The following is a 17,448-nucleotide window of genomic DNA, read 5'->3' as shown; positions in this document are numbered from 1 at the left end:
CAGAAGTGAGCTCACACAGGACAGATAAAGAACAAGTCCCTGAACAGAGGCAGTAGAAAACTGCCTAGGAATGCTTCTCTTCTACCTTTTTTAAAAGATAGGCCAGATTCGAACCCTTAGCCAGTTCGAGTTTTGACGGTGAGTACCATCTAGAAGCCATTCCTCCAGATACAGGACAAGTCCCTTAGAGATAACATATATCACACAGAACAGAATACACAACACACAGACACTTACCGCGGCCAGTCAGACTCTATGGATTGGGGCGGTCCCTCGATGGTTTTGGGGATCCCGGACGAGCCCCCAAATGTTATGCCCAGATTTCAGGATCCCCAAGAAACCACACCAGGGAGCCAGCCAGGTCCGATACAAAAGCATAAGAGTCTTTATTCGAGCTAGCTCGGCTCCCCCACCTTGCCGACACAGCAGCAGGAAGCAGAGAGAGAACTCTGTGTGGAGAGAGGTTTTATAGGGGGGTTGGAGTAAGGGGAGGAGAAAGGGCTGTGGGCCCTATTGATTGGCCAGGCGCAAGTCGGTGTTTTGTTCCTGGGTGTGGCTAGCAGAGGCTTAGACTTCTGGGAAGAAGCTTCTTGCCAAGCACGTGGCCAAGGTAAGATGGAGGGCATAGCCCTTACCCTGGGGCAAGATGGAGGGCGTAGTCCTCGCCCTTTCACTCACCTGAGAATATTTTTCCATTGATTTTTTTTTAGAGAGAGTGGAAAGGAGAAAGGAGGAGGGAAGGAGAGAGAGACAGAGAGAAACATCGATGTGAGAGAGACATATCCACTGGTTGCCTCCTGCACACACCCCCGACAGGAGCAAAGAGCAAACCTGCAACCCAGGTACATGCCCCGGACCAGGAATCAAGGCCTGGACCCATCTCTAATCACTGAGTAAAACCAGGCAGGGCAACAAAAATGTTTTTAAAAACTCAAGGAAAATAAATGTGAATCAAGATTTTAAATCCAGGCAATCCATCCTTTAAATTCCAAGGCTATAGAAAATCAGTTTCAAATATGCAAGAACTAGCCCAGAAATAAATCCTCACTTATATGGTCAATTAATCTATGACAAAAGAGGCAAGGATATACAGTGGGGTAAAGACAGCCACTTCAATAAGTGATGGTGGGAAAACTAGAAAGATATTTAAATAAAAAGAAAGAAATTGAACCACTTTCTTATCTAATAATAGACAAAGATTGAAATTGACTGTACCTTCGCTATGCCTCCCATTGGCTAATCAGCGAGATATGCAAATTAACCGCCAACAAAGATTGTGGTTAGTTTGCATACGTAGGCGCAAAGCAGTGGAGCGAAGACTGAAGGTGGCTCTGGCCACCGCAGCCGCGAGGGGCTTGGCGGCGCCTCTGGCCGCTGGAGCCGCGAGGGGCTTGGAGGCGCCTCTAGCCGGAGCGAAGGCCTGGGTCTTGGGTGCCGGAGGAAAACCGGTGCCGGCAGCCAAGGGAAGGGAAGGCCTATTGCACGAATCTTTTCATGCAACAGGCCTCTAGTACCATATAAAAAAAATAAACTCAAAACTCATTTAGGACTTAAAAATAAGACCTAAAACCATCAAAATCCTAGGAAAAAAAACATAGGCAATCAACTCTCTGAAATCTATCTTAGCAGTATCTTTTTGGATATGTCTCCTTAGGCAAGGGCAACAAAAATAAGCAAATGGGACCACATCAAACTGAAAAGTTTTTGCACAGAGAAGGAAACTATTAACAAAGCAAAAGGATAACCTAATAAATGGGAGAAGATATTTCCAAATGATCTATCAACAAAGGGTTAATATCCAAAATATATTAAAAACTCATACAACTTAACACAAAAACAAACAAACACACACATACAAACAACAACAAAAAACAATTCAACTAGAAAATGTACAAAGGACTTGAATAGACATTTCTCCAAAGAGAACATACAGATGGCCGAAAAGCATGAAAACATGCTCAACATCACTAACCATCAGCGATTATGCAAATTAAAACCACAGTGAGATACCATCTCACACCTGTCAGAATGGCTATCATCAATAAATCAATAGGTGCTCTCCCTCCCTGGAGCACGCTGGTCCTTTCCCCTCCTCCTCCTCTTCCCCTTAGGCCCCTTAGGCCCCTTACCTTTACTCTTCTCTCCCTTTTTTTTGCCTCTGTAACTTGTTTCCTGAGCCCATTTCTTCTACCACTCACTTCTACCTCTGTGGCTTTCTAAGTAAACTTTCTTACAGTTTGAAAATAAATAAACAAATAAACAAGTGCTGGCGAGGACATGTAGAAAAGGAAACTCATACATTGTTGGTTGGATTATAAATTGGTGCAGCCCTATGGAAAACAGTATGGCTATTCCTCAAAATATTAAAATGGAGCTGCCATACAATCCAGCAATCCCACTTCTGGGTACTTATCCAGGAAAACAAAAACACTAATTAGAAAAGATATATGCACCTGTGTTCATTGCTGCATTATTTTTAATAGCCAAGATATGGAAGCAACCTAGATGAATAGATAAGGAAGATGTGGTACATATATACAATGGAATATAACTCAGCAATAAAAAAAATGTTTTTTTAAAGAATTAAATCTTATCATTCACAACATGGATGGACCTTTGAGGATATTATGCTAAGTGAGATAAGTCGGACAGAGAAAGATGAACACCATATGATTTCACTTATAGGTGTAATAAAAAACAACACCACCACCAAAACAAATGAATAAACAAAACAGAGCCATAGATAAAGAGAACAAGCTGATGATTGCCGAAGGAGAGAGAGGTGGGGGCATGATAAAATTAATGAATTAATTTTTTAAAACTCCTGTCCCAGAATTGTGCTAAAAACAAAAACCAAGAGCAGAGGGTAGTAATTAATGGATGGAAAATTACTAAGAGAAACTTGATTAGATATTAAGGGGGAAGGGAAAGAGACTAAATAAATACATAAATATTCAAGAACTCAAAACACTGTGCCCAGAAGCCTCTCTTGAGGATTTACTAGAGAATGGGCTCATCCAACTAAGAATTTAATTGGGGAAAAGGGGAAAACGCAGACAGCATTATGATGGTGAGCATTAAATATATTAAGTTGTAGATCTCCAACTAAAATAAAAGTAATGACAAGGGTAGAAAAATAGTACAGAAATTTTTTTGTAAAAACAATATGACTAAAACAGAAGTGAGGAGAGAAAGGGGAAAAGAAAATAACTGAATATAAGTAATAAATTGAAGGGAGTCAAGATATTGCTGACAAAATAATATAACCCCAGTAAGGAAAAGGAATTTGAGGACACTTGAAAAGATACAATCATATAGTGACTATTGGAACAAAAGCCCAAGCATTACTAAACACCACAATTAATTTTAAAAGTAAGGTTTTTTTGTTTGGCCTTGGGTTTTTTGTTTGTTTGTTTGTTTGTTTGTTAGCACTTCCTCATTTTCCAGCACTATAAGATACTCTGGGGTTCATCTCTGCATTTCCTGCCTCAATAATGGCATTCCTCCAAGGAGTCCTGGTTTCTGCTCCAAAGGGAACTGAAAGTCGTTTGGAAACACAGTTGCTTTGATTCTTTGGGCATGGGAGGAATCTCAAAACAAGTAATCAAGGCTGATCACTGGGAAAATGAAAGCTGAGACAGCAGCAAAAGGGCTGGAGAGCGCCCGCGGGTCTCGAACCGCTGTCGCTCAAGTGAGCAACTGCGAGTAGGAAGCTCTGTATGCGAAGGAACCGCTGAGCTAAAGCCAGCCCAGGCGTGACCTTTGGATTAAATTCATTTCACTGTTAAGAAGGATATACGTCATCATAAATCGACCAAACCAAAAGTGATCAGGGATCATTTACCAACCGACTGTCCAATCCGCTGTCGCCGCAACCCCCACCCCACCCCGTGCCTGTCTGAGAACACTCAGCAGTGACTCAGGTCTCCCCTATTCCCCAGGGAGCTCTTCCATAGTTGCTTCTGGGTTTCTTCTCTCCTACTATGAGCGGTCACCTGATCCACTAGTCTCTGCGCTCCTGCAGGCCACCACACGGGGTCATTCTGTGATCAAATCAACTTTCACAGTGCCTAATCAGGAATTCACTCTTGCTTCACAAGCTTCAAATTGTATTTCAGGCCTTTTCTTGATCTTTGCAGCTAAACCAGATAAATCCTACAGCTCCTCTCCCAGGTGTTAATAGAGCATTACTTATGCTGCTACTAGTTTTTAAAATTATTTTAAATCCCACATGAAACCCCTTTTATGTATAGTGTAAGTAGCTAACCCTTCTCTCCCACAGGTCCTACTTTTCTCCAGTTAGGATTTCAGTGTACATCCCTCCAGTCCTTTCCCTCATCCTATATATTTTACTGCACACAATTTAGTTTCATGATTGGGGTGCTTATTGGGGATCAGTTTGTTGGGCAATTTCTGTGCTTGTTTACTTAACAGTATGTCTTGGAGATCTTTGTCAGTAAATATAGATCTAATATATATTGCAATGGCTGCTTTATAGTCAAGTATAAATGTACCAGTTTTTATTTTACACATGTTTTTAAATACTTTGATTTCAGAGGGAGAAATACAAACATCTGATCAGTGATGAGAATCATTGATGGGGTGCCTCCTGCATGCCCCATAGTGGGGATCCAGCCCATGATCCGAGCATATGCCCTGACCAGGAATGGAAACCTCACCTCATGGTTCATAGGTTGACGCTAAACTACTGAGCCATGCCAGCTGGGCTGAACCAGTTTTATTTTAGATGCTTCACTGTTATAAAAACAAAGCTTCAGTAAACAAGTATGTTTTTAGGATACTTTAGAATTGCTAAAGATTCTTCACATTTAAATTTCTGGAGGGATTATGGGAGGTGCCAGAAGTCACAGAATTATTTGGAGCCATACTGAACTTTTGTTCCCCAAATACTATATACATTTCAAAAAATATAAATTCCACGACAGTTGGAGCTTTGATGCCTTGCCCCAGAAGATATTACCAGGGCCTGGAACATACTCAGCATCTCAGCATACATTGAACAAATGAACACAAGTAGGCCAGTCACAGGCATATTCCTCAACCAGAATGCAGTTCCCGCCCATGGATTTTAGAAAACAAATATTAATGAAGTTCCTCTTCCAGAGATTTCTGAGTTCTCTGGGATTGCTCTGGGCTCCTAAATTTCCATCCCTTCTCCTTCCTCCCCTTCTCCAACATACCACATTGAGTTCCTCCAAATACCCATGACCTAGACAGGCCCCTTGGAGACTCAAACCACTTGTCAGTCCCTAGAGAATTTAAGAGAACCTGGAATTTAGAATAGTTTTTAGTAGAGGTGGCCAAAGGTAAGATTCCACTGTACCAAAGAGGAAGGGAGATGATTTGAAGCCAACTTGAATTAGTTTCCTGAAAAATGAATAGTGAACAATGGAAGGTTGTCAGCTCACTGATAATCTTCTTCAGCCTGACTTGAATGGGGAAGCAAAAGGGTCGAGTCCACTAGGGTAGATTCTTATACAAGGACCTGTATAGTATATAATCATGACAAGGAAGGCACCCACTAATCAGCCTGCCATTGGGCAACAAATACTGTGTCAAACTTTCAGCCAGGCCTTGAGACACATTCACAGTGGCAAGATTCAGCATTAGAAATAATATAGGCAAAGAACAGTCCTGCTAGTTTGGCTCAGTGGAGAGTGTCGGGAAGGGTCCCATGTTCAATTCTGGTCAAAGGCACGTACCTCAGTTGCAGGCTTGATCCCTGGCCCTGGTTGGGGTGTGTGCAGGATGCAACCAGTATTTGTTTCTCTCTCTCCCTCTCTTCCACTCTCCAAATATCAATGGAAAAATATCCTCTGGTGAGGATTAAGAAAAGTAATATAGGCAAAAATCATTCTGAACAGCAAGGGAATTTTGTATTAAAGTCCAAAGAAAAGAGTATGGTACTTTGGGGGCTCACAGATGGTTCTGATACTACATTAAGGGTTTCAGAGAACTACATGGGGCAGAGAATGTAATCAAGCCCTGTGGTGACAGCCTTAAGCCAAATAGAGCCTGCTTTTTGTGGTATAGAACCAGCTAAAGTTATTATAGAATTCACCTGCTTGATGTTTATGTAACTTTTGTTTTAAAAGACTGATTTTTCCCCCCTTTGCATCCATGGGACTTGGCACAGTACCTGATCCAGGGAATATCAAAATGGTTTTTCCTTTAGTTAACCACTCTATATCATCTAATTCTCAAGTTAGACCAAAGCAGGGAAGACAGCTTCTCAATGGAGCTGACTGAAAGGATTTCTCCCCCACTCCTGGGGACAGACATTTTTAGTTATAATTTTGGGAAGGGGTGCTATTAGCATCTACTGAGTAGAGGCTAGGGATACTGCTAAACACTCTACAATGCACAAGGGAGCTCACACAACACAGAACTGTACAGCCCAAATTGTCAACAGTGCCAGGAGTGAGTAACCCTGCGCCTAGCCTAATTGCAGTAGTAAAGAAACCCTCAGTTCAACAAGAAGCTCTGCTGTTCCTAAAACACCATCAAAGGAGGCTAAAAATTATAGGCAAATTCTGTTCAGAGTCATCTGGACAGAGAACCCATTAGAGGAAAATACAACTCATGCTGAAGGAACCAAGGGGGAAAAAGCAACAGGGCTCAAATGAAGGGACAAGAATACACTGTATATGGAAAATCCTCAGCGTGGGAAGAAAAAATATACACAGGGAAAAATATGGAATGTTCCCACCAAATGTGAAATAGGCCCAGTCAATGCCATTTATTATACATGTTGAACAGCCTCTGAGACACAAAGGCTCCCATATGAGAGTTGCTGTTTTTTTTTTTCCGTTTTCTTTTTTGCATCAAACAGGTTCTTCCAAGAGCCTGCTCACAAGGAAGACAAAAACGAGTAATCCTCAATAAAATAAAACAAACAGGAATAGCTTAACAGTCTACATATGAAAAACAAAGGTTAAAAAACTCAACAGACAAAATCCACACCAAACACTCATCCCATTTAATTTCCTGTTTCATGCACTGAGGAAACCAAGAACATCAGGCCCCAAAGCAGTAACGCTCTGAGGTTCTAGTTCAGGCTCCCTCTATGTGACAGATTCATGCACACACATCCGCACATACTACTGACCCAGGCAAAAGTACACATGCATGCCAGGTGGCCAGAGAACCACAGAGGGGGATGAGGAAAGGGGGTGGGGATTGGCTGGTCAAGGATATGGTATCAACTGGAAACTGGGGGCCCAGAGAACCTTTCCGTGGCAGGCCAAGCAAGAGCCAAAATTAAAACAAAGGCAGAACACAGGATAAATGTAGGATGCTCAGAGAAGACGGGATAGATGAAGAGGGGAAGATGCAGGGGAAGATTTGGGAAAGCAGCCTCAGAAGAGGTTTTTTATTGGGAACGCAGATGGGCAGAGGGCCTGTGACTCGGGTGATACACTGAGGCTAAAGGAATATGCCCCAGCATTACCTCTGCCTCCTGTGCTTTCTCTCAAGGTCGAGGGAAAGCATAAACACCCACCCTATAGCCCTCCCCACTGCCACTTAAGGACTTTCCCAAGTACTCCCCCAAAAAAATGACCCCGCCCACACTCAAAGTTAAGCCCAGCAAAGGGCCAAGCATAGAAAGCCTCAGTAACTCTTCTTGGTGGAACCAAAGCCAGAGAAGCCCATCACAGCTGCCATTTCATCATCCTCCTCAAATGCCAAGTCCTCCTCAGCCTTCCTTTTCTTCTCCTTCTGTTTCTCTTTCTTGTAGGCTTTGGCCTTTTCCTCCTGGAGGGGTGAGGGGGGAAACCACTCAGAATCAGTTCAGGCTCCTGAGCCAAACATTGTTGAAAAAGACAGATGAGCTTCAAGATTCCTTTCTATTTTTAGGAGAAAATAGTTAAAGACAAGTAAAATTTCAAAAGCAGAGGAAAAGCCACAGTGAAGAGTGTAAAGGACAAGAGAAATTTTAGCCTGTGGAGAACACTTCTCAATCCTACATTCCAGTTCATCTCGTTAATACAGTTATAAAAGCAAAACCATTTAATAGCAACTAACATCCTGAGGAATGTAGTACATGCCAGGAACTGGTCTAAGTGCTTTAAGTATATTATATATTAAGATATCTAATCGGAGGAAACTGAAGCACAGTTTATATAACTTGCCCAAGATTTTTAGCCAGTAAGTGGTGGAAACAGAATTCTGATCCACCCAGCGTAGTTCCACTAGCCTCTTGGAGACCAGGTACATTTATTTAATGTTGTATAAACAATATGGCCCACAGAATCCAGGAAAAAAAAAAAAAAAGGATAGGTTAAGTAGATAGAGCGTTGGCCTGCGGACTGAAGGGTCCTGGGTTTGGTTCTGGTTAAGGGCACAAGCCCGGGGTGCAGGCTCGATTCCCAGTGGGAAGCATGAAGGAGGTAGCCTATCAATGAATCTCTCTCATCATTGATGTTCCTATCTCTCTCTCCCTCTCCCTTCCTCTCTGAAATCAATAAAAATATATTTATTTTTTTAAAAAAAGGACAGGTTTAGAGCCATTTCCTTCAATTCCTGAGAGTTTCAAATAAGGGTAATCAATGTTTCCCCTGATATACAGAAATTCAAGAGATAGGACAAATACCCTGGGGGTGGCAGTGGAATGAGAAAGTCAGCCTTCCTCTGGCTAGCTGTACTGTTGTCCCGTACACCAAAAGGTCACCAGTTTGATTCCAGGTCAGGAAACATACCCAGGTTTTGGGTTCGATCCCCAGTCAGGGTGCATACGGGAGGCAACTGATTGATGTTTCTCTCCCCGCCCCCCCCCCCCCCCCCCCCCCCCAACTTCCTCTCACTTTAGAATCAAAGAGAGACAGAGAAAATCAGCCTCCCCATGATTCCTAACATACTATTCAAAGCTGGGGGAAGATGGAAGGACAGGAGAGCCTTACTTCTTCTCTGAGCTCCTTCATCCTTTCCTCAAAATCATAATCCTTTTGTTTCTCTTCCATCTTCTTCTTATTGACTTCAAAACGTTTCTTCACCTGATCCAAGGTGGAACGTTCCACACGCATAGACATGCCCAGGTTTCGCTGATCTGGGTGGGGTCAACAGTGAAGAAGGTAAGGTAATAACAACATCCTCAGCCCCTCAAGTCTTTTCCTGATAATATTTTTTCCTTTAAGAAATTTTTAAAGAATTTATTTGGGTCAATTTGACAACATATGCCAGGGAGCAAGATCTCACATACTTCCTGCTGACATTTTTTTAACATCTTCTCATAAAACACACAGCAAAAATAATTATAGCTAAAACAAAAACAAAACTCCCTTGGCTTTACTTGATTCCAGAAGCTGCAGTCCCAGATTAATGGGATGCAAATGGCTTTAAACTTCCCTTAAAGCAGATGCATGTCAGTGGGGACACCTTAACCCAGAAAACCATGGTTTGGCTTGTCGAGAGCCTAGAACAGTGTCTCACTTCACGGCCTCCAGAAACATTAAATAATGAAGTAACAGATAACTTGTGCTGAAGCAACTGGAGAGTTGCCCAGGCATTAAAGGAAAGACCTAACAGAAACCACCCTTACCCCATCCCCGACACCAAAGCCTGATTCCAGCCCCAGCCACAAACCAACTCCAAGCCTTACGTTTCTTTCCATTAATGTGATCCAGGAAGTTGATGGAGTCCTTCACAACACAGTCACAGACATTGCAGTAATATCTAGCAAACAGAAAGAAACAGCATGAGTCAAATCTGTTTGTAAGGATTGTACTGTTTTCAACCAAGACATAATAATTTTAGGTAAAAAGTCTTTTTAGAAGGAGGCACTTCTCATTTCCATAAAGCCTTAGCTCTTGGAAAATTGTGGTAACTAACCTCCAAGATGGCCCCACAATGATCCCCACCCTCCTAATATTTCTAAACTGTGTAGTCCCCTCCCAATTTATACCAGGGCTGGTCTGTGTAACCAAAAGAATATATCAAAAGTGATGTTGCCCTGGCCAGTGTGGCTCAGCTGGTTGAGCATCATCCCATGCACCGAAAGGTCACCAGTTCAATACCAGTTAGAGCACATACCCATGTTTCAGGTTCCATCCCCGGTCAGGGTACAGGAGGCAACTGATCAATATTTCTCTCTTTCTCTCTCTCAAATCAATAAAGTCTTTTTTTTTTTTTTTAAAGTGATGCAGCCCTGGCCAGTTGGCTCAGTGGATGAAGTGTCGGCCCTCAGAATGAAGGGTCTCAGGGTTAGATTCTTGGTTAAGGCATGTACCTCGGTTTCATTTCCATCCCCAGCCCTGGTCCCTGGTCCAGGCACGTGGGGAGGGCAGCCAATCAGTGTGCCTCTCACCTTCATGTCACTCTCTAAACCTCTCCTCTCTCCCTTCCACGCTCTCTCTCTAAAAAAAGAAAGAAATCAATAAAAAAATATCCTCAGGTGAGGATTGAAAAAAAATTTTTTTAAGTGATGCTATTTCACTTCCAACATTAGGTTATAACAAATTTTTTAAATCATGGCTTCTATCTTAGTCTGTCCATATGGATCACTTGCTCTGGGGAAGCCATTTACTTTGTTGTGATAAGGACTATGGAGAGGCCCATGCAAGGAAGAACTAAGGCTGCCAAACCACAGCCATGTGGCAGAGGCTGGAAGTACAGCCTTCAGCTCCACTTATATCTTGGATGAACAGACCCAGCACACACCTTAACTGCACTTTTGTGAGAGATTCTAAGCCAGAACCACCTAAGTAAGTCTCTCCGATTCCTACCCACAGAAATTACAAGCTCTTTGTTGTTTTATGCTGCAACAAATTAAATTTGGGGTTGTTAATTTACATAGTAATAGATTACTAATATAGAGAAGAATGACAACAGTAGCTCAGAGAAGTGTCACTCTGCTGTGTTGCCCTCCTGCTGGAAAACCTAACTCGACAAAAATATGGGCAGAAGAAATGAGTTCTTGTGGGACAAGTCTTCCTATAGGTTACAGTCTTAGTCTAGGAAGGAAGTACACAACTAGATAATCTATATTACCACCTTTACAGCCAATCAGGAACCTCAACCCCCTTTATAGCTCCTAGCTTCCATTCTAGCTCCACCTAATTTCTCCTCTAAAAATCTCCTCAATAGTCCTTTCCTTCCAGCAGGAGAACAAATTATCCCTTTTAAGATGTTAAATAGTTATAGTGCTAATATGAAGAAGCATACAGAGTGACCCCTCCAAGAGATATTATAATGTTAACCTGAGATCTTGGGAGACAAAGAAAAATAAATCTAAGGATGGAATTACAGGCAACAAGATTGTTATCCTGACCCAGGAATCCTCCTCAACACTTCCTAAAACCAACATAGTCTATTAGACCTACAGTGAAAGATGAAAAGCCACTCACCCTCCCATCTCAGATTGTGGGGTGGTCTTGGTGATGACAATGGTCTTCCCAAGCTTGGATTCCAGGTCCACCTTGTAGTCCCTATGCCGGAGAAGCTCCCGCTTGACTGGCTGCACTGGTTTTCCTGAAATATAATGGGGAAGGAAGTCCCTTCAATATTGCAGCTCCCTTGCAACAGCATGGATGGAACTGGAGAGCATTATGCTAAGTGAAATAAGCCAGTCAGTGAAAGAAAAATACCACATGATCTCACTCATTTATGGATAATAAAGACCATTATAAACTGATGAACAAAAATAGATACAGAGGCAGAGCAGCATCGAACAGACTGAGCATAACCAATGGACACAAGACACTGGGGGGTAGGGGAGGCCGGGGGAATGTCAAAGGGGGAAAAAAAAAGGAGACATATGTAATACTCTTTGTAATACTTTAAGCAATAAAACAAAATATTAAATAAAAAAAATATATTGCACCTCCTTAACCAGAAAGGAAAAGATATGCATGAAACTCAAAGTCCAGAGGTTTACTCTCATTTTGTTTTTGAAACTTGAAGCAAGGGGCACAACAGGTACTTCTAGCAGTAGATAGGGAGAGTATGAACAGGAAAAAAGATAAGCAATCCTTAACTCACTACAGCATTTCTTCACTTTATAGCTAACAAGTCAAAAAGCAATGTTTTCTACTCATTGATGAACTGAATTGAAGGGAGAAGTTCTGAATTTTCACAAAAAGCAACCTTTTAAAAAAAGAGCAAGGATACTCAATAATGTTTTCAGATATCCCAAGCATAACACAAAATGGAATCTTCTGCGAGCTGGGGAAATCTTTAAAAAGGGGACTAACATTTAGGAATTACCTGTTACGTGCCAAACACTATTATTATATAAGATACCTAAAAACTAAAAGGTGTGCCCTAACTGGTTTGGCTCAGTGGATAGAGCGTCAGCCTGCGGACTCAAGGGTCCCAGGTTCAATTCCGGTCAAGGGCATGTACCTGGTTGCGGGCACATCCCCAGTAGGGGGTGTGCAGGAGGCAGCTGATCGATGTTTCTAACTCTCTATCCCTCTCCCTTCCTCTCTGTAAAAAATCAATAAAATATATCTTTAAAAAAAAAAACAAAACTAAAAGGTGGCTGGAGGTAAAGTGAAAGAAGAACATACAAGTTTGAAAACAGATGAGGAAAACCAAGTATTTCTTTTTGTACAGTGCAATCTCTATTCTAGGAGAGGTGGGCCAATTCCCTGACACTGTACAAGGCACAGAACACAGCCCTACTAAGCACTCGCAGGAACATCAAACCTTCCCAGGCTAGTACCCTTACTCTTCTCAGACTACAGGAAAAGGTTTAGATTGGGCCAGGAATGTTCTTCTCCCCCTTAAGTAATTTCAACAGAAAGAGAGGGTCTTCAGTAACAGTAAAGCATAGCAGCAAAATACCCCTCTTGACTTCTGTCACTATTAAGGATCCCACTCTTTTCAGGAAAGTACTAACATGAACCAGCACGGGGAGGGCAAGGAAGCACAGGACAAGAGAGCTGGAAAGCACCCCAAAATCACTTCAGTCCATCTCCTTCTTCATTTTATACATTAAAAAACAACAACACAAAACACTGAGGACCAGGAAGGCAGGGCTCGTACACAGGGTTAGAGGAAAGTGCACTGCGACTCCCCACCGGCTCTCCAAGCCACTGCATCGCCTCTACGATACCCTTAGCCCGTGATGGAGCAGGCACCCACCATCCTTCTTCTCTCTCTCTTCCGTGAGCCTCTTCTCAGCGAGCTTCTCATATTCATCTTTGTCCCACTTGCGGCGAAAGTCCAAGTTTTTTGTCTGTGGAGATAAAAAGCCCTCAGAATTCGTTGCTAATCGTGTCGGACGCCGAGAGAAACCACGTCATCACCGGCAAGGCGGCCCCGGCACCTCTAGAGAACGAAGGCTCCCCAGACCGCACCGGGAGGCTGAAGTGGCCTCAGGACCCCAACCCGAGAGACCTCCGCGATTCCACTCTGCACCAGGGCCTTACGGGGCCACAAAATCGCAAAGAGGTATCGGGAAGCCAGTCCGGTGCAGTATATTACACGCTAAGAATCCACCTCATACCCTCCACCCGCTGCAAGCCGCCTTCTACACACAACACCTACCCCACTGCTCGACGCCATTTTCACCGCGAAGTGAATGGGAAGCCGGAAAATGTCGTAAAAAGCGACCTTAGGCCGTAAAGCAAGCTTGCCCTCCAATAAGCTAAGCGTCTCCCGTTGTAAACCAGCTAAAGACTGGAGGGCTTTTAAAACAGACTCGTAAGCCCCGCCTCCGCGTCAATAAAATGGCGCATGCGCATGGGGAGTGTGAAGCAATACGGAAGTAAGGGCGCCTGAAAAGGTTGTTTTTTTTTTTTGGCTCTGGACTTCGGAAACAACCCTGAAAGTTCAACTCATCTGTTTTACAAACGAGGGACCTGCGGATCCGTGCCCTCTAGTCTAATTAACTTGCGTACATTGCCAAGAGTTTCTAAACCTTTAAGGCAGAAGCGCTGTTATTAAAGGCTTCAGATGCCCTATTTACCAGAACGGACTAAAGATATGCCGCCCCCTCCCCAACACCTAAGTGTTTGCAAAAGCTGCACCTTCCCAGGGCACACACGTAAGTGCTTTTCGCACCTTTGTCTCATTATCTTGAAGCAATGCTATCACTCTATAGTTAACTAACTTTCCCTCAACTGAGGATTACAGCCAACCTATGGTCAAATTTAATCAACATAATTATACTTGGGAAGGTCAGTTAGCAACAACACTCTAGGGCAGCGGTTCTCAACCTGTGGGTCGCGACCCCTTTGGGGTCGAACGACCCTTTCACAGGGGTCGCCTAAGACCATCGGAAAACACATATATAATTACATATTGTTTTTGTGATTAATCACTATGCTTTAATTAGGTTCAATTTGTAACAATGAAAATACATCCTGCATATCAGATATTTACATTACGATTCATAACAGTAGCAAAATTACAGTTATGAAGTAGCAACGAAAATAATTTTATGGTTGGGGGTCACCACAACATGAGGAACTGTATTAAAGGGTCGCAGCATTAGCAAGGTTGAAAACCACTGCTCTAGGGTGAAGAACTCTGGCAGATGGCTCACTATTGATTTAGTGACGTAAGTGTATCTCCAAGTTGGGGGTTGGAGGAACTATGACTGCTTCCTTCACTGAATACAGAGCATCACCCCAGGGAGGTTACTCCTTGCTCAAGAGTTAGAATTCTCTTCCTAGCCAGTTTTGCTCAGTGGATAGACCCATCGCCTTCAGACTGAAGGGCCCTGGGTTCATTTCCTGTCAAGGGCTCAATCCCTGCCGGCCCTGGTCCACGGGCATGTGGAAGGCAACCAATTGATGTGTCTCTCTTACATCAATGTTTCTGTCTGTCTCTCCCCCTCCCCTCCACTCTCTCTAAAATTCAATGGAAATATCCTCAGGTGAGGGTTAACAATAACAAAAAAAGATTTAGAATTCTTAGTGTACACTCAAGCATTATGCAAAACAATCCCTTGATAACAAACTACCCAACTACTACATTAAATATTTTATTTAATATATTATCTAACCACTTCTAGAATAGCCACCTCCATGGCAGGACATGAAACAGAGCAGAGATTCTGGCACAAGAAGTGGTCTCCAAAACCTCAAAAGATCAAATCTCCATCTTGTTAGGTCACCTATTAAGTTCAATATTCAAAATTATTAAACAGACAGCCTCACCCTACTATTGTTAACAGTGGATGGGCTAGAGACATACCACATCATATTGTCATTGCTATGCCCTTGTGATAGCATCTCTGTCCTCAAACAAAGTAGACAGCAGCCATTTGCCATACACCATTGTCTCCCCCAAAATTGGACAGGCCAATAGCAGGTAGTGGACAAATTTCCCAGAATCTGGTTCAGAAGCCACAGTGGAAGGCTAAAAATCTGACTTCTGATCTCAATGGTTCAGAATCCTCCCAGCCAGAGGTGACTTTCTCAGAGCCTTGCTCACAGCAAGCACCTTAGCACCTCTTGGCAGCATTCCAATGGTACATGAAATCTGTCATCTGTCTCTGCAGTTAGAGCATGTCTCTTTCACATACCAGCCATCTGCGCCCATGCAGAATAGCTGCTCACAATAGCCCAGGCGTCCTCAGGGCTTTCTATAGTTCTGTACCCAGGAAGGATGGAGGAGGCAGAGGCACTTGTCACCCATCCTGGCCAGTTGTTGAGAAGCCCATCAAGAACTCAGTCCTAGATGAAACATTTTCTACAAAGAGCAGCAGATGGCAATCAGGAAAGGATCAAGACTCGAATAGTCGCTTCTGAATTTCAGCCACAATATTTTCCCGTTTAATGGCCACCTGGAACATAAGAGAACCCTCATGTGACGAACTAAAAAATGATATAGCTCCTTAGCCATTGATTTTCCAGATTCATTTTACTCTATATCACCCCCACTACTTATGCAACCAGTAGGGAGTAGTGTGGGCTTTAAGCTGACCTAGAGATTGTATGTCCTCAAAAACAAAGGGATTCAAATGCCTGGTCTACATCTATTTTGTTAATTAGTCTCAAAATACCCACTGAAATTTCATCTGTCCTTCTTCTGCTTACCCAGCCAGTATTATGGGCTGCAACAGTTGCCTAGGATGGGTCTTCATTCATCTCTATCACTATTAACTCTGAAGATATTTCCTCAGCCAGAAATATATTTCTTAAAGAATCTTAACACGGTAGAGACACTTGGTCCCTTCTATTTTTGCCTGCCCCACTCACCTCCTCCCTGGTGGCCACTGAACGGAGCTTGATGACCCCTTCCTTCAGCTCTTGCTCACCAATAATGACTACCAGTGGAATGCCCATGTTCTCACAGTAGTGCAGTTGCGTTAGTAATTTAGGGTTGTTCTTATACAGCAGCTCTGCCTGAAAAGGATGAAGGTAAAGTATGGGATTTCGAAGTGACCACACCACTCCACCCCAGGTGTGGGGAGCCAATATAGGATTAAGCCTCGGACTGACCTGTTGGCAAAGTCACAAACAAGTCCCAGCTTAGAGGGGACAGTCCTCTTAGCATAATTAGGCTTGACCTTATAACGCTCCCCAGATCTTATCTGGGAAGCTAATGGGCTGAGGGAAGTGCAGGAAGTGGCCAAAACAAGTGAAACTCACAAGAACTGTGTAACTATGGTAACCACTACCTTGTTTACCACTGACTATAAAATAAAGGCTCAGCTTGCCTCGTGGATCTCTCTCTGTGGCCTCAGCCAGGCACAGGAAGATCCACGGAGACTAAAGAGAGCTAGAGAGCTATGAACGCTGTCTCCGTGTAAATCATTCTTTGCCGACTCCATCAACACCTTTGGGAACCCCTGGCCCGCTGGGCCTGGACCCCAGAACCCCAATATTTCCAAATTATCTCTTGTCTCTTCTCTTTCATTTGTGTGCGGCTCCTCTTCCAGATCCTGAACCCTGAACCACGCGGGACGTGGAGGGAAACATTTACAACACCCAGGAGTGCGAATTTCCAAAGAAATAAGTAGCTAGCCCTCCTACCCAAAGAAGACACTCTAGTGAAGACTGGAAAGATCTTGAGTTCCACCTAAGCATAAAGTAGAAATGGGCCTGGTGCCTAAATTCCACATATACCTACATGGTTTGGAAATTAGCTCCACCATACCTTGATCCCAGCATCCCAAAGCTCTGCAATTAGCTTCAACCGTTCTTGGAGAAAGTTCTTCTGTGGAGTGGCCACAAACACTTGGGTCTCTGTGGTCCGTATCTTCTCACCAAAAGTCTGATAAAAGAGAAAGACCTAAAATAAAAACTTCCTTTGCACCAGTTAACTCCCAAAAACCAGGACAAAAAGAATCATAAGAAACACAGTTCAAAAAAAAAACACAGTCCAACCCTGGCAGATATAGCTCAGTGGTTCGAGTTTTGGCTTGCACAAAGAATAGAGTTTTGGCTTGCGCAAAGAAAGGATTCGATTGCCAATGTGCCTGGGTTGCAGGTTTGATCCCTGGGCAACCAATCAATGCCTCTCTCTCCACCCCCC

General features: G+C 43.2%; 2 protein-coding genes across 3 annotated transcripts in view; both read right to left on the bottom strand.

The window, feature by feature from the left end:
* Positions 1–7,244: 7,244 nt before the first annotated feature.
* On the bottom strand, positions 7,245–13,634 carry ZMAT2 (zinc finger, matrin-type 2). Its single transcript, XM_005881124.2, has 6 exons — positions 13,510–13,634; positions 13,105–13,198; positions 11,364–11,487; positions 9,620–9,693; positions 8,922–9,067; positions 7,245–7,776 (listed from the first exon to the last, which is right to left on the bottom strand). Exons 1-6 carry the CDS (start codon positions 13,525–13,527, stop codon positions 7,633–7,635), a joined length of 600 nt encoding a protein of 199 aa, XP_005881186.1. The 5' UTR covers positions 13,528–13,634; the 3' UTR covers positions 7,245–7,632.
* A 1,302-nt stretch (positions 13,635–14,936) lies between these two features.
* Positions 14,937–17,448, bottom strand: part of HARS2 (histidyl-tRNA synthetase 2, mitochondrial) — a 9,038-nt gene continuing 6,526 nt past the window's right edge. The window contains exons 11-13 of one of the 2 annotated variants that reach the window (XM_014529020.1): positions 17,071–17,187; positions 16,170–16,316; positions 14,937–15,754 (exon numbers count right to left, since the gene is read on the bottom strand). In XM_014529020.1, coding sequence (XP_014384506.1) covers positions 15,695–15,754; positions 16,170–16,316; positions 17,071–17,187 — 324 coding nt within the window. In that variant the 3' untranslated portion in view covers positions 14,937–15,694. Of the gene's footprint in view, positions 15,755–16,169; positions 16,317–17,070; positions 17,188–17,448 lie in introns of those variants that run through there. The other variant, XM_005881072.2, reaches the window with a different exon arrangement.

This window comes from Myotis brandtii, unplaced genomic scaffold (genome assembly GCF_000412655.1).
Source record: "Myotis brandtii unplaced genomic scaffold, ASM41265v1 scaffold668, whole genome shotgun sequence".
Taxonomy (NCBI): Eukaryota; Metazoa; Chordata; class Mammalia; order Chiroptera; family Vespertilionidae; genus Myotis; species Myotis brandtii.
This window is presented reverse-complemented; position numbering and strand designations above follow the sequence as displayed.

Bases quoted from the DNA above. Each gene is read 5' to 3' on its own strand.
- ZMAT2 (XM_005881124.2), bottom strand. The intron at 9,694-11,363 runs GTGAGTGGCTTT...TCTGTTTGCTAG, and splicing joins CCACAATCTGAGATGGGAGG to ATATTACTGCAATGTCTGTG. The intron at 7,777-8,921 runs GTAAGGCTCTCC...TCACCCCTCCAG, and splicing joins TGAAGGAGCTCAGAGAAGAA to GAGGAAAAGGCCAAAGCCTA.